Source organism: Mastigoproctus giganteus, chromosome 1 (genome assembly GCF_048544385.1).
Source record: "Mastigoproctus giganteus isolate SK-2022 chromosome 1, ASM4854438v1, whole genome shotgun sequence".
NCBI classification, from domain to species: domain Eukaryota; kingdom Metazoa; phylum Arthropoda; class Arachnida; order Uropygi; family Thelyphonidae; genus Mastigoproctus; species Mastigoproctus giganteus.
Window position 1 is genome coordinate 157,665,988 of NC_143575.1, and position 15,059 is coordinate 157,681,046.

At 38.7% G+C, this 15,059-nt stretch overlaps 1 protein-coding gene across 2 annotated transcripts in view; it reads right to left on the minus strand.

Moving 5' to 3' along the window:
- The window catches only part of LOC150091211 (hemocytin-like), a 1,750,539-nt gene that overhangs the window by 88,030 nt on the left and 1,647,450 nt on the right, over window positions 1-15,059 (minus strand). For both annotated transcript variants that reach the window (XM_090374755.1, XM_090374750.1), the window contains 2 exons: window positions 14,650-14,742; window positions 13,761-13,886 (listed from right to left, as the gene is read on the minus strand). In XM_090374755.1, the coding sequence (XP_090230881.1) occupies window positions 13,761-13,886; window positions 14,650-14,742 (219 nt within the window). The remainder of the gene's footprint in view (window positions 1-13,760; window positions 13,887-14,649; window positions 14,743-15,059) is intronic.

A 15,059-nucleotide genomic window follows, 5' to 3' on the forward strand; every position in this document is an offset into this window, starting at 1 on the left:
TGTAAATTGAGGGCGACTGTATATGTATAATAAAAATTTTTGAATTATGTTCAAATAACATTTACAACAACCAACAGATTGACTGGATTATCATCATTATTGTTAGAAGGCTTTTAAATGACTTTTAATAAAAAAAAACAAAATTTTTTTATAATAAAGATATCTATTACGAAAAACAATAGAATTAACATATTTTTCATATCTTTCTAGCAGTTTTAGTATTCTGTATTTAAAAATTTCATTTGATGATTTAAAAAAAAAAACAGAAAAGGAGATTTAAAGAAAAAACAAACGAACTTAGTTACTTTTCATGAAATAAATTAACTTAATGTTTAAGTTATAGTTTAGGGCTAAAGCCTCAGGTTATGTAGGGAGTTAACTAGCGTACAAGTTATCCACAATATCAGATATGCTTAATAATGCCAATTTATTACTACTTAAGTAGTTGGCTACGTACAGAAACAATGCAATTGCACTAACTTGTATGCTTAATGAATTACTTATTTATTACAGTAACTTTTAATCAAGCTTAACTACTTATGTCAGCCAACTAACTTAATCTGGTTGGTTTTAAAAACTAAATTACCCATTTCAAATAGTTTTAAATAACTATACATTACTGCTCACCTTTAATAATAATTAAAGAAACAGCCTACTTTTTAATTTAATTATATCTTTTTCCTTTTGTTTAAAAGTTTACATTGTGACATTTTATTAATTTCACAGTAATAAATTTAAAAAAAAAAGTGGTAAGCATATGCAGCACTCCATTATGTGGAAGGTCATGAAATCAAAATCTGCAGGTATAGGTGTGATGGATGCTTTGATTATGTTGGAGTCTTCTAAAGTGGGTGTCACTGCATATCTCAAAAGGTGGAGCTACATTCTGGCATCACACCAATATTATTTCCATTGCATATATTGATGTAAATGACTGATTAAAATATAATTATTGAGTAATACTTTAAGTGTATCATTAGCTTAGTGGTTAAGGCCCTTGCCTTTAAATTCAGAGACCTGAGTTTGAATCCCACCAAATTATTTTAAAAAGGAAACAGTTGAAGATATGTTATGCCATATTTGCTTGACACTGTTAATTGTTAATATCCATCCCTTCTGGCATGGAGGTATTAATACCTTCCCATTTTTTTTATTATTTTTATTGACAATGTGCCATGTAATAAACTCCATCTTTTCTTTTCACATGTTTAGATGTGTGGATTGTGAAGTTACTGCAACCCCTGGCATTGCTGCTGTGAAGGGTATATTATATATACAGTAGACTCCCAGTTAACCGACACCCATGGTGATTGGTATAAGCCGGATAACTGTAGTTTCTGGTTGCTTGACAGTTAGTATTAAAAAATACTTGACTATTATAATAAGCCCAATACTTAGAAAATTAAGACAAACATAGACAAATTTTATGAAAGAAAGAGTTTTATTATTGAAACTGCTTTTTGAATAGTGTAACGTACAAAAAGACATATCAAAACTGTTGCAGTAGCATTAGCATTAGTAGAGGCATATGATGCAAGAAAGCAAGCTTATGCAGCATCAGCCAAAAAAAAAAAAAAAAAACCCCTTCCACTTCACCCCTTCCTTCGTTCGAAATACCTGTCCAGCTGAGCCTTAAATTTATTTAGGCTATCAACTTCCACAACAAGGGATGGAAGTCTGTTCCACCAACCAACTACCCGCTGGCTAAAGGCAAATTTCCACACAACTATCCTACATCTGTCTTTCCTCAATTTGAATTTATGCCCTCTCAGGTGATTATTCTGAGCAAGAGGCAGTATCCCATCAGCACTGAGCATGCTCAACCCATTCAAGGCTTTGTACACTTCTATCAGATGACCTCGCCCGTGCATAGTCTCCAGACACTGTAATTTGCAAAACTTAAGCCTTTCTTGGTAAGAGCAACAGTTCATTCCGTTCACTAACCTTGTTGCCCTTCTCTGTACTCATTCCAGCAGCTCTACATCCTTCTTGAAATGAGGCCTCCAGACCTGTATACAGTTCTCAAGGTGCGGCCTGACCATTGCCTCATACAAGGGAATAACCACCTCCCTATCCCTGTTAGAAAAATTCCTGTATATCATTGATAAGACACCATGAGCTACTCTTGCAGTCCGTCTGCACTGCTCAGAGAACTTCATATCTGCCTGCACAATTACCCCCAGGTCCTTTTTATTCTCTACCACTGTGAGTGTAGTACCACAGAGTTGATACGTTGCTCTGGGGTTGCTGTTTCCCATATGTAGTACTTTACACATTTGTCAATGTTAAACTTCATTTGCCACCTCTCAGCCCATCTGCTCAACCTTTCCAGATCCTGTTGCAGCAGCATAGGGTCAGTAGCGTCCTTAACAACCCTGCCAACCTTTGTATCGTCTGCAAACTTGGACATTAAGCTTGATATATCATCATCGATATTATTTATAAATACAGAAAACAACAATGCACCCAACACTGAACCCTGACGGACTCCACTAATAACATTAGTCCATGATGAGCAGTGTCCATTAATTACCACACTTCTGCCACTCAACCATCCCTTTATCCATAGCAACAATTTGCCACCAGTGCCACACTGCTCCAATTTGTGCAGCAGTCTTCCGTGTGCAACAGTATCAAAAGCCTTTCTAAGATCCAAATATATAATATCCAAGTTATTCCCTGCATCCAATTCTTTTGTGACTACATCACCGTATCCAATCAAATTGGTCAGGCAAGACCTTCCCTTAACAAAACCATTTGTGTGTCTGAGCTATAACTGAATTCTTGTCAAGGTATTCCGCAGTGCTTCTTTAACCAGTGCTTCCATTAATTTTCCTGGAACAGAAGTTAAACTCACAGGTCTATAATTATTTGTGTCAGCCTTTGATCCTCCTTTGTGAATTGGGGTTACATTTCCACATCTCCAGTCTGTGGGCACCTCTCCTGAGTCCAAGGAAGCTCTCATAATTATGGCTAACGGATTGCTTACTTCCTTTTCTGCCTCATTCAATATAACTGGATAGATCCCATCCACCTGAGGTGCCTTTCTTGTATTTATCTTCAACAAGTTCTCCTCCACTTTACTCTCAATTATTGCAATATCATCTAGCTCACTGCCAGTGTTTACTTCATCTTTGGCATTCCCCTTCATGAATAACTCCTCATGTGTGAATGTAGATGCAAAGTATTGATTTAGTTTGTTAGCTACCTGAGCAGGATCACGAACAGTTGAACCATCAATATCAAGTGGACCAATCTGATTCATCCCCTTCCTTCTAGAGTTTACATAAGTAAAGAACTCCTTGCTGTTTTTCTTTGCATCCCTTGCCAAAGATTTCTTGTAATCTGCCTTCGCCTGCCTAACCTCCTTTGTAACTTGGTTACAGATCAACTTATATCTATCATAGGCTTCTGTGTCACATGTTAATTTATATGTATCCCATGCATTTTTCTTTTCTGCCATATGTCTCGTTAGTTCATCTGACATCCATTTAGGCCTGAACCTTGAACAATATTTCTTAGTTGGTATGTAAAGCTTAGTAGCTTCCAAGATAAGTTCTTTGAATGCTTCCCATTTTGAGTTTGCTGCTGGCAACATCATCAGTTGGTCTCACTGTATAGAATTTAAATACTGTCTCAGACCATCATAGTCGCCTTTACGAAAGCTCCTGATGGTAGTTACCTCCTTGAGTAAATCCCACTTCAGCACACTGTGATCACTGCCACCTAGTGATTCCTGTATCTGCAGATTCTTAATGCATGAAGAATCACTACTGATAACCAATCAAGAGTATTGCTCCATCTAGTTGCCTCCTGAACATGCTGCTGTAGAAAACAATCATCCAATAAATCCACAAAACCTTGCTAGTGTGTGAGTGACCAACCCACAAATTCCAGTCAATATCTGGGAAATTAAAATCCCCCATTATAAGACTGATTTACTGGCCCACTCTATTTCCCTGTACAGTTTCTTATTATACTCATCAGAGTCATTAGGCCTATAGCACACTCCTACTCTCAATTTTGATCTCCCAATGCTCATGTCACACCAAACTGACTCGACACTGCACTGTCCAGCAATGTCGACTGGCTTCACTTCCTTGGATTTTATGTGTTTCTTAACTAATAGCATAACCCCTCCTCCCTTCCTATCCTCTCTATCCTTTCTGTAGACATTGTACTCCCCAAATTCCAGTTCTGCATTACTTATATCTGTGTGACACCACGTCTCTGATATCCCAACAATATCCATCTTTGATGCTTTGAGCAATACCTCAAATTCATCAAATTTATTTACCAAACTCCTAGCATTGGCATACACACAAGTATATATGTACCCCAATGACTCCCAGCAGACTCTGAAATATCCTGAATCTTATTTTCCAATCTGTTGCTAATTCCAATAGAAGCAGTGCAAGAATCACTTTCACCCCTGTTTACTGGGTAGACTCAATAGAATTCATGAGGATAGTCAGGATCTGCTTTACTGGAGAGTTTAATGGGTAGAATGCACGAGGATAACCAGGATCTGCTGATGTAGCTGGGCCAGGATCAGGAGGGTCTGTAGATGGTTTTGGATTTGCATCATTAGATGATGTGCTGCCAAACTTGCTTTCAGCATTCTTCAAAAATGAATGAATATCACCTTGCTTTGAGGTCTTAATCTCTCAGACAAAGAAGTTATGCATGATGTGGAGCTGCATAAGATGCTGAGAAGTGAAGAAGGGTTGCTGTTCTGCAAAAGCTATTAAAGTTTCAAATGCTGCGGTAGCTCTCTGCCAGGATACTTTTCCCACCTGACACACATCGTCATCACTTTCTTCCTCCTCTGCAACTTTCATTTTTCCATGATTCACAACAGCTTCTATAATGTCTTCCATATTCAGTGTATGAGTTACTGGTATATCTTCATCCACAACAAGCCAGTCGTCAACTTCATCTCGAGGCAAATTCATTTTATCAACTAACTCACAGATTTCATCATAAACAGTGCTATTGACAGCAGCACTATTGCCTGGAAATTCCTCAAATTCGAGGAATTTGAGGAATTTCCAGGAGGAGGACTTCTCAAATATTACAGCTGGCCACAACTTGTGCTGGAAGATAACACACGAAAATGTTGCCATTAACTAGCTCTTCGGTAGGAGGATGTGCGTGACAGTTATCCAAGAGCAACAAAACTTTACTATTCTCTGGTAATCCTACTTTCGTAAATTTTCTTTAATACTAGGGACAAACGAATAATGAAACCACTTGGTAAAGATTCCTGCGTCCATCCCATTGTTACTCTGTGCATGATAATGTACGGGAAGGTTACTTACACCTTTAAAGCACCTTCATTTTTAGCAAATTTGCCGCTGACAACACACAGCTTTACCTTATGATTTCCTGATGCATTTGCACAAATGAGCACAGTTACATGCTCTTTATTTTGCTTAAACCCATGAGCTACCTTCTCATTTTTTTTTTTTTTTTTTTATGTGAACCCCAAACACGAGAGGTATTAGAACCTATAGTACTTAGTACCATGCTTGGGTTGGAGGTTGAGAAGACGAAAGAAGATATCTGTTGACACTGGACTTGAACTTCTGTAGACTATAATTTTCAGGAAATACGTATGAAGGAAGGTTGTTCCAGAAAACGACAGCTGAATGAATAAATGAGGAAGATGAAAAGTTGGTTCTGTGGGTTTGAAGTTGGACAGTAAATGGATGTTGGCTGGTGGCGGCACGTGTTTGGACTGTTTTGAAAGAGAGAGCGGGAATTATAGAAGCCAATTCAGAAGAACAGTGCCCATGGAAGTACCTGTAGAAGAGGCATGCAGCAGAAACAGTACGTCTATGAGAAAGCGAGTGGAGAGACTCTGTTAGAGATGAATCATTAATTAACCTAACTACCCTCTTCAGAATGCAATCAAGAAGCCTGAGAGAGGTTTTGGGGGCACCACCCCAGATGTGGGAACAATATTCCATGGCAGAGCGGATTTGCGATTTATACAGAGTGAGCAGCTGTTTGGAAGAAAAGTAACGCTGAGAGCGAAAGAGAAAACCAAGTTTTTTAGATGCAGAGGAAGCAATATTTGTTATGTGCTTGTGCCAAGAGAGATTAGAAGTCACGGTAATCCCCAAAAGAGATATATCATTTTGCCTAAAAATCGGAGTGTCACTAAAGATAAGAATAGGAGCAGAAGAATCCGTTTTGCGAGATATAAGGCCTGTGTTTTAGAAGGGTTGAAATCAACTAAGTTGTCTTTGCCTCACTGGAGAATTACCTGAAGATCGGCATTTAAGGAATTGGTAGCAGATTTTTGAGAAGTTGAAGCTGATTGAGCAGGACAAGGTTTCTCAAAATGGAAAGTGGAATGCAATGTGCTATCATCGGCAAAACTATGGATAGGATTTCCAGTCAATGGAAGAAGGTCATTAATATACAAGAGGAAAAGAGTGGGGGAAAGAACTGAACCTTGGGGGACACCGGCATTACTGGAGAAGTTAGAAGACAGAGAGCCATCAACCATCACCCTCAGTGAGCGATCAGAGAGAAAACTGGATAACCAATTACTGAAAACAAAAAACAGTTGGCAAACCATAAGATGGAAGCTTGTTTAGAAGACCTTTATGCCAAACACGATCAAAAGCCTTTGAGATGTCAAGAGCAACTACTTGTGTTTCACCGAACCTTTCCATTGAATTAGTCCATAAATGGGTAATACAAGCCAGAATATCACCAGTGGATCGACACTGACGGAATCCATACTGGCGATCGTTGATCAGACGGAAGGTTTCTAGGTAGTTTAAGAGTTGGCGGTTAATTGATTTCTCCATTACTTTGGAAAGAGTAGAAGTAATTCCAAAGGGATGATAATTGGATGGGAGGGATTTGTCACCCTTTTTAGGAAATGGCTGGATATGAGCAAATTTCCAAGCAGAAGGAAAAACAACTTTGGAATAAGAAAGTGAAAAAAGGCAGCAAAGAATAGGAGTAAATTCAGGAGCACAGGTTTTGAGAACAAGTGGAGAAATACCATCAGGACCTGGAGCTTTCTTAGCATCAAGATTCATCAAAATCCTTCTGATATCATTTTGACGGAAGACCACAGGAGGCATTGAATGGAGCATGGTGTTTTACCAAGATCATTAATATATGAGCTGGAAGAAAAATGGGATGCTAGCAGGTCAGCTTTATCCTTGGCTGAAGTGACAACAGAACCATTTGGTTTGGACAGAGGTGGGAGCAGACATGGGCAAAAGTCGTGGCCAATAGCTTTGGCAAGAGAACAGAATGCTCGGCTACCATTAGGGCAAGAAGCAAGTTTTCTACTCTTAGCCTGTTCAAACTCTAGTTTGGACTGATTAATAACTGCTTTACAATTGTTGTGAGCTTTGGTGTAGGCAGAAAATGAAACTGAAGAATTAGAAACAAGCCAATTACGATATGCAACATTCTTCTTGAACAGCCTTAGCACATTTATTGGAAAACCAAGGTTTAGATTAAGGACGAGATTTTAAAGTGGAGTGTGGGATAAAGGATTCCATTCCTGCAAGAATAATTTCACTGTCACGATCTGAGCAAACGTTGACATCAGAAGTTTTGAAACAGTAATCCGACCAAGGAAAAGAAGAAAAGAAGTCTCGCATGTCATCCCATTTTGCATTCTTGTAATGCCAAACAACACGAGGTTGGGAATAGCCATGAGATAAAGGTTCAATTGGAGAAGAGACAATCACCGAGTTGTGATCTGAAGTGCCTGAAGGACCTCTCACTTCGGCCATGTACTTAGAAGGGTTGTTTGTGAGAAAAAGATCAAGCGTATTAGCTGTATGATTAGGATTGTCTGGTATTCTTGTATGTAAATGAACAATCTGTGCTAGGTCATTAGTAATTGCAAAAGCCTCAGCATCTCAACTTGCTGGGTCAGTGTGACTAGAAAACGGAAGCCAGCTGGAGTTGTGAACATTAAAATCACCAAGGAAAATTACCTCACTGTTAGGAAAGTTGGACTGGAGAAAGTCAAGTTGCAAGGAGAGGAAGTCAAAGAGCTCCAAGTGATTAGTGGAGTTGGGAGAACGGTAGAGACAACATATGAATTTGACACATTGAGGTAGAGAGATTTTAAGCCAGAGAAGATCAAAGAGAGGAGATTCCAAATTGCCAAGTCTCTGACAGGGAATATCAGAATGGACATATGCACAAGTACCACCTTTGAGACGAAAGGAATCATACAGCGAATAATTTGGGCATCTGAGATGAGCAGTAGTTGAATCAACCGATAACTGAGATTCTCTCCGAAAAAGTACATGGGGTTTGGCAGCCTGGAAGTGGAAATGGGCATCGTTAAGATTAGAATTGAGACCACGTATATTTTGACACGAATTAGGAATTGCCTGGGAGGCTTAGATCTTTTCGCAGCTAAGCTTGCTCTATTAGTTTGACAATTCATGGTGTATTCAATAGTAAGAAAAAGTGGATGGGACATGCTGTATGAAGTAATGAAATTTTTGGATATGGCGTACACGTGGTAAGAATATACCCAGATCCTTGACATAACGTGGCCTCGATAATGCTCCCCGCATACACACTACTCGGACTCCCTCCAGTCACTATCTGGCAGAGTAGAGGTAGCAAGATTATACACTAGCTGATCTGGAAGCCTCCTAGAGAGTTACCAATAGGTTCAGTCTGATGTACTAACTAGTGCCTGGCCTGCGAACACCGTTTTAGAGCTGTACCCTCGAAATGTAAGGAATATTGGATCTCGCCATGACGTTCATCATAACCTCAAAAGTCATCAATCATACTGCATGATGGAAGAGATAGGGAAGGGTTGACCGGAACTTAGCTCTTCTTCTTCTTCTTCTTTGGTCCTTAGCTGGCAGCTGGGGGAGGCGGTTGGCCACGCAACCAGTATGCTGCTGTAGGTGCCGCAGGGTTTCGGACTTGCTCTGTGATGTTCTTCCATACCTTACGATCCATGGCTTCAGTCCTGGCCTGGTTAAGGTCGAGACGTCGGCTCTTCAAGTCATCTTCCACTTGCTTGGCCCACGTTTTCCTAGGCGCGGTCCGTTGGATGCTCCATTGGGTGGGTCGTTGTCTCCAAAGGAGTGTGGATGGTATTCTGTTCGTGCCCATTCTACATACGTGGCCAAACCATCTGAGCCTTCGCTTCTGGATTTGGTCGGCAATGGTTGGTTGCTGTTGGCATCTGGCGCGGATGGTATCATTAGTGATGCGGTCGCGAAGAGAGATGCCCAAGATCTGCCGCAGGCATCGCATTTGGAATACCTCAAGTTTGTTCAAATCTAACTTGAGACAAATCCATGTTTCCGATCCGTAAAGAAGAATGGGCAGGATCAAAGTCCGGAAGAGTCGGATTTTAGTCTTTGTGGAAATGTTGGTCCTCTTCCACAGACACCATTTGACCGAGGCGAACGCAGTGGCCGCCTGTCCAATTCTGCTGTGAATTTCCATGGTGGATGCAACTTTCTTCTCCTGGACCAGCGACCCAAGGTATTTAAAGTCCTGCACTTGCTCGATCTGGACGCCTTCGAGATAGATGGTGGCTTGCGACCCATCTGTTGTCAGGGCCTTTGTCTTACCAGCATTGATCTTCAAACCGTATGGCCGGGCAATGCGGGCAATGTCGTAGAGGATTTCCGTGGCTTCAGCGTCGTTACCGGCAAGGATAGCACTATCATCAGCAAACATCAGGTCAGTCACATAGTGATCCTTGTCATATTGTATGCCCTGTCTGTTTCTGAATGCTTGCCTCAACTTAGCTCTAGAAACTAAACATGGGTTCCACCACTTCAAGCCTCCAATAAGCAAAGTGGTGGTATTTCACCGGTTGATTAGAGTCATCTACCACCTAGTACTGCCTGGTAACATAGAGGGGTGGCGTTCCTCCATGTGGTGTGGGCGCCACACCTCGACCCCTGCTTATGTTGGTTCACACCTGGGTGGTCACCCAACATGTACTTGTGCATGGAGGTTATACCCAGGATTACTAACAGTCCCACCATCGTGAAGGTGCAAGCAGAGGATTTGGCTGTCACAGACCGTCCGGTCTTCACCGAAATTGGGTCCACTTGACTTGAGTGTCACCCGAATATCAGTTCCTTCAGCGTTTTAGACTCCCAGGTAGCAAGCACAGCTTGTCTGGCATATCTGAGAGAATGTCTGTGACAACCTCAAGGACCATTAGAACAGACAAAGTAGAATTAGGCAGACACTTCCACATTAGTCCTGTCTCATCTGCATTATAAATCTGCTCTGGGGTCAAGTCAATTTTTTTTCCACTATTTCACTAAACACCTCATGAAATGAAGCTGCAGCCTGAAAATCAGCAAATTTCTGTTCCCCTGATAAATCCAGCTTATGGATGCCGTGACGAACCTTGAATCGAGCAAGCCAGCCACTTGAAAATGAACACTTACCTTCAATTTTCATTTTCTCATGGAATTCTTTCGCTTTTTCTTGCAACATCGGTCCAGAAATGCAACCACCCTCTATATATTTTCAGCGAAAATCACTCATACAGGGCCTGGTCAAGCACTTCCATTCTCCGTGTATGAAGAGTATGATGCTTCTGTACATTCTTGTCACTCTCCGACTTGGCATAAAACTCCTTTATTTTCTGAGATTGAGCCTTAATGTCATAGATCGTTGACGAGCCAACATTAAATTCTTCCATGAGCACTGCATGGCTTTCACCTTTCTCAAGCCTCTTACATATTTCCATCTTCTGCTTCAGGGTAAGCACTACACGTTTACACTTATTTGCTACCTGTTTCGACATACTAGAGGTTGAAAGAGAACACAGAATTTGAATAACAATAAATCAACTGGTATATTTACATAGTGAATTGTCGGGAGTGAGAGACAAACATGTGATGAGGGACGCACGTGCGCGTACTCACAGTGCAAAGCGGCGCGCCAAGTTTGAATCATTTTATCTAGAAATTAATGTGTATCATTTTAATTTTTCAATTACCTACTATTTCCAAGATTTTTTGCCGGTTGCTTGAATTCCAGTTAACGGAGAGAGAGAGTCTACTGTATATCACTTTTGTATACAAAAATTGATGACATTTCTTTTCTTCACTTGCTTTATGCTTGGTAGCCAAATATGTATTTTTTTCTTGGAAAGAGCTGATAACTGACATAGTCAATTTTGAATATGTGTAGTGAACTCAAAGTCATTGGTATTCTAATGAGCATGCAAGAAGATTCACAAAATATTGTGGTTTCCTATGCCAATGGGACAGCTGTTCTACTGCAGACCATTATATCAAAAGTCTTTGGAAATATCTCACTTAATAACATTATATGAGCCAAGAATGAGCAGTGTGCAATATGTTCCACTAAAAAAGACTTTCCTTTCATCTCTCTACATTAAACTTGACATAATGAAGAGCTGTGTGGAAGTGATGGGGTATGATGAATTTGAGAGGATTTCATTATTCAAGTGAGATATTTCCAAAGACTGGTTTGCAAAAGTGAAAGAGGGAATCTTTGTGTGGCCTCAAATCACAGAGCTTCCGCAGGATGAAAGCTCTGAAAAATGCTCGATGTATTAGACCTAAGAAAATGTCAAGCTTTCAAATGGCTTTGTGAAAATATTTTAAGTAACCACAGGTCTTCTACATAAAAAGATAGAGTACAGAAACTTCTCGATGCATATAAAGAAAAGAAATGAAATGTATCGATTAAACTTCAGTTCTTGCATTTTCATTTAGACCTCATAACTGATAACTTTGGAACAGTGAGTGATAAGTACGGGATGACCCTATAAAGACATTAAGTAAGGGAAAATTGCTATCAGAGTTTCTGGAATGAATGTATGTAAGCAGGCAACTGCTGGATGTTGTACTGTGGCATACCAAATAAAGTGTATCAAAGAAAAGCACCAGTGGAATGTTTTTAAATTGTACATATCTGTTTTACAATAGTGCTGTGTATTATTTTAACTATGTGTATAAAGTGTGCTGAGTTTAAACTCAAAATTTGATAAAAATGCAATTGTAACCAGTCTTGCGATTTGTAATGAAATCAACTTCATTTATTTGTATTGATAGTATCAGCAGTTGGATTATGAAAACTATATGTGCTGGGAAAAAAACTGAGAATATATTTGAAATAAGCACACAAAACTGGTTTTAGAAAAGTGTGTCTACACTTTTTAGACAGGTACAACCTTTGTGAACAAGTGACCACCCAGGTGTGAACCAACGTAAACAGGGGTCAAGGTGTGGCGCCCACACCACATGGAGGAATGCTGCCCCTCTGTGTTACCAGGCAATACTAGGTGGTAGATGACTCTCATCAACCGGTGCAATACCACAACTTTGAAGTGGTGGAACCCATGTTTAGTCTCCAGAGCTAAGTTCCAGTCAACCCTTCCCCATCTCTTCCATCATGCAGTATGACTGATGATTTCTCAGGTTATGATGAACATCATGGCGAGATCCAATCTTCCTTACATTTCAAGGGTACAGCTCTAAAATGGTGTTCTTAGGCAGGCTGCTAGTTAATACACCAGACCGAACATATTGGTAACTCTCTAGAAGGCTTCCGGATCAGTTAGTGTATAATCTTGCTACCTCTATTCTGCCAGATAGCGACTGGAGGGAGTCCGAGTACTGTGTACACAGGAGGCATTGTCAAGGCCCCGTTATGTCAATGATCTGGGGTATATTCTTACCATGAGTATGCATATCCAAAAATTTCATTACTTCATACAGCATGTCCCCATGTTGAATACACCATGGATTGTCAAACTAATAGAGTAAGCTTATCTGTGAAAAGATCTAAACCTCCCAAACACTTCCTAGTTCATTTCACAAATATAAGTGGTCTCAATTCTAATCTCAACGATATTCATTTCCCCTTGCAGTCTGCCAAACCCCATGTACTTTTTCTGACAGAATCTCAGTTATCGGTTGATTCAACTACTGCTCATCTCAGTTGCCCAAATTATTCGCTGTATGATTCCTTTCGCCTCAAAGGTGGTACTCGTGCATATATTTGTTCCGATATTCCCTGTCAGAGACTTGGCAATTTGGAATCTCCTCTTTTCGATCTTCTCTGGCTTAAAATCTCTCTACATCATTGGGTCAAATTCATCTGTTGTCTCTACCATTCTCCCAAATCCATTAATCACTTGGAGCTCTTTGAAACTTGACTTTCTCCAGTTCAACTTTCCTAACAGTGAAGTAATTTTCCTTGGTGATTTTAATGTTCACAACTCCAGCTGGCTTCCTTTTTCTACTCACACTGACCCAGCTGGTCAAGATGCTGAGGCTTTTGCAATTACTAATGACCTTGCACAGTTTGTTCATTTACTGATGACTTTTGAGGTTATGATGAACATCATGACCTCAAAAAAAGAATACCCGGACAATCCTAACTATACAGCCAACACTCTTGAACGTTTTCTCACAAACAACCCTTCTAAGATCTCCAGTCTGTGAACACTGTCATAGCAAGGACTATTGTGGATAACGTGGACACAGGTATGCATATTATTCATGCAAGTCTGCAGACTACCATAAAAAAAAAAACATACACAATCCTCTAGTTAATTGAGCATTTTTTCATTGGAATAACAATGGAATTCTAAATTCCTTTATCTTAAATTCTTGTTTTTGAAACTTGAACTGTGAATTACAAATGATACAAAACACATAATGCAAAAATAGAAAAGTCATAAGAGGTTATTTTGACATTTAAAATGTTTATAAATTAATAAAAATGTTACTCACATTAGGGCAATTTGAAGATAATGGCGGACAAGATCGGCTTTCATATAATACCTTAATAGAACTTTCATCTTTAATACATTCAGCATGAAAGCATGGCTTAAGTGTGGAATTCCACTTTGTTCCAACCTGGAAGTATAATATTGAAATGCAATCTTGAAAAAAAATATTTATGTAGTTATTGGAATTAGACTACATAAATATTTTATGTAGTTTTATTAGTTTAGTTTAAACTAATAAACTTTAAAACAAGATTCGTTTTATCCCTAATATTAATGTGATTATTCACTATATCGCTTACGAACATTCCAAAATGAAATTTAGGGATCAAACACACATTTTAATCTTAAAACACTGTTAAAACTAGAGATCCCTATACCTTCTGTTTTAGATGCAACATTAAAAAGAAAAGAAAAAAAAAAGTTTTTTTTCCTATAAAGTAAACTCTCACTTGATGAGAGCTTACCTCTTAGTCTTACGTTGATAAGAGAATGATGAATTACTGACATTTTCCTTAAAGACGTTAAGTTTTCATATAATGAAAAAAATACCAATGGAAAAATATTGATCAGAAAGGAGAGGAACATGCAAAAAAAGTTTCAACTTTTATTATTCCAGTATTTTACGCACATCGTGTCTTTTAAAGAGAACTAGCTAATTGAACTATGAAAATTTCTAATATTTGATGAATATATCTTAAATTATTTCTATTAAATGGGGACTTGGCTAAGGATAATTTAATAAAAACTCATAATAAAAAATACAATTAACAATAACAAATTTAATTTTTCCATTTACATGTAACGTTTAACCTTAGTAACAAAAAATAGCCACATCCATTCTGGAATTATTTATAATAATAATAATAATAAAGAAAAAATTGCAAACCAACTTCATATATTACACCATCCTCTTCACAGTAAAGAATTTCACAGTATCCACAGCAGTCTAAAGAATCTTGTAGAGGAACCCGATACTCAGCATACTGCACAAATAAATAATTAATGATCATTGCATATAGATGGATAAATTTAAAGTCAAATATTAACTTTTTTTTTTTCCCAATAGAGTAAGAAATTATTTTATAAAAATATTACTAACATTAATATTAGAATGGCTAAATGATAGAAATAAGTTATAAACTCCTCTGGTGTGATCAGAAAAGTTTACGGCTTCATTGAATATTTTATTAAAACAGATAAAACAGTGTAATATTAACAAAGTGGGCTGTGCATTTATTATTATTATTAGCCATATGGTGCAAGGAAGCCTGAGGCTTATACTGCACCAGCCAAAAAAAAC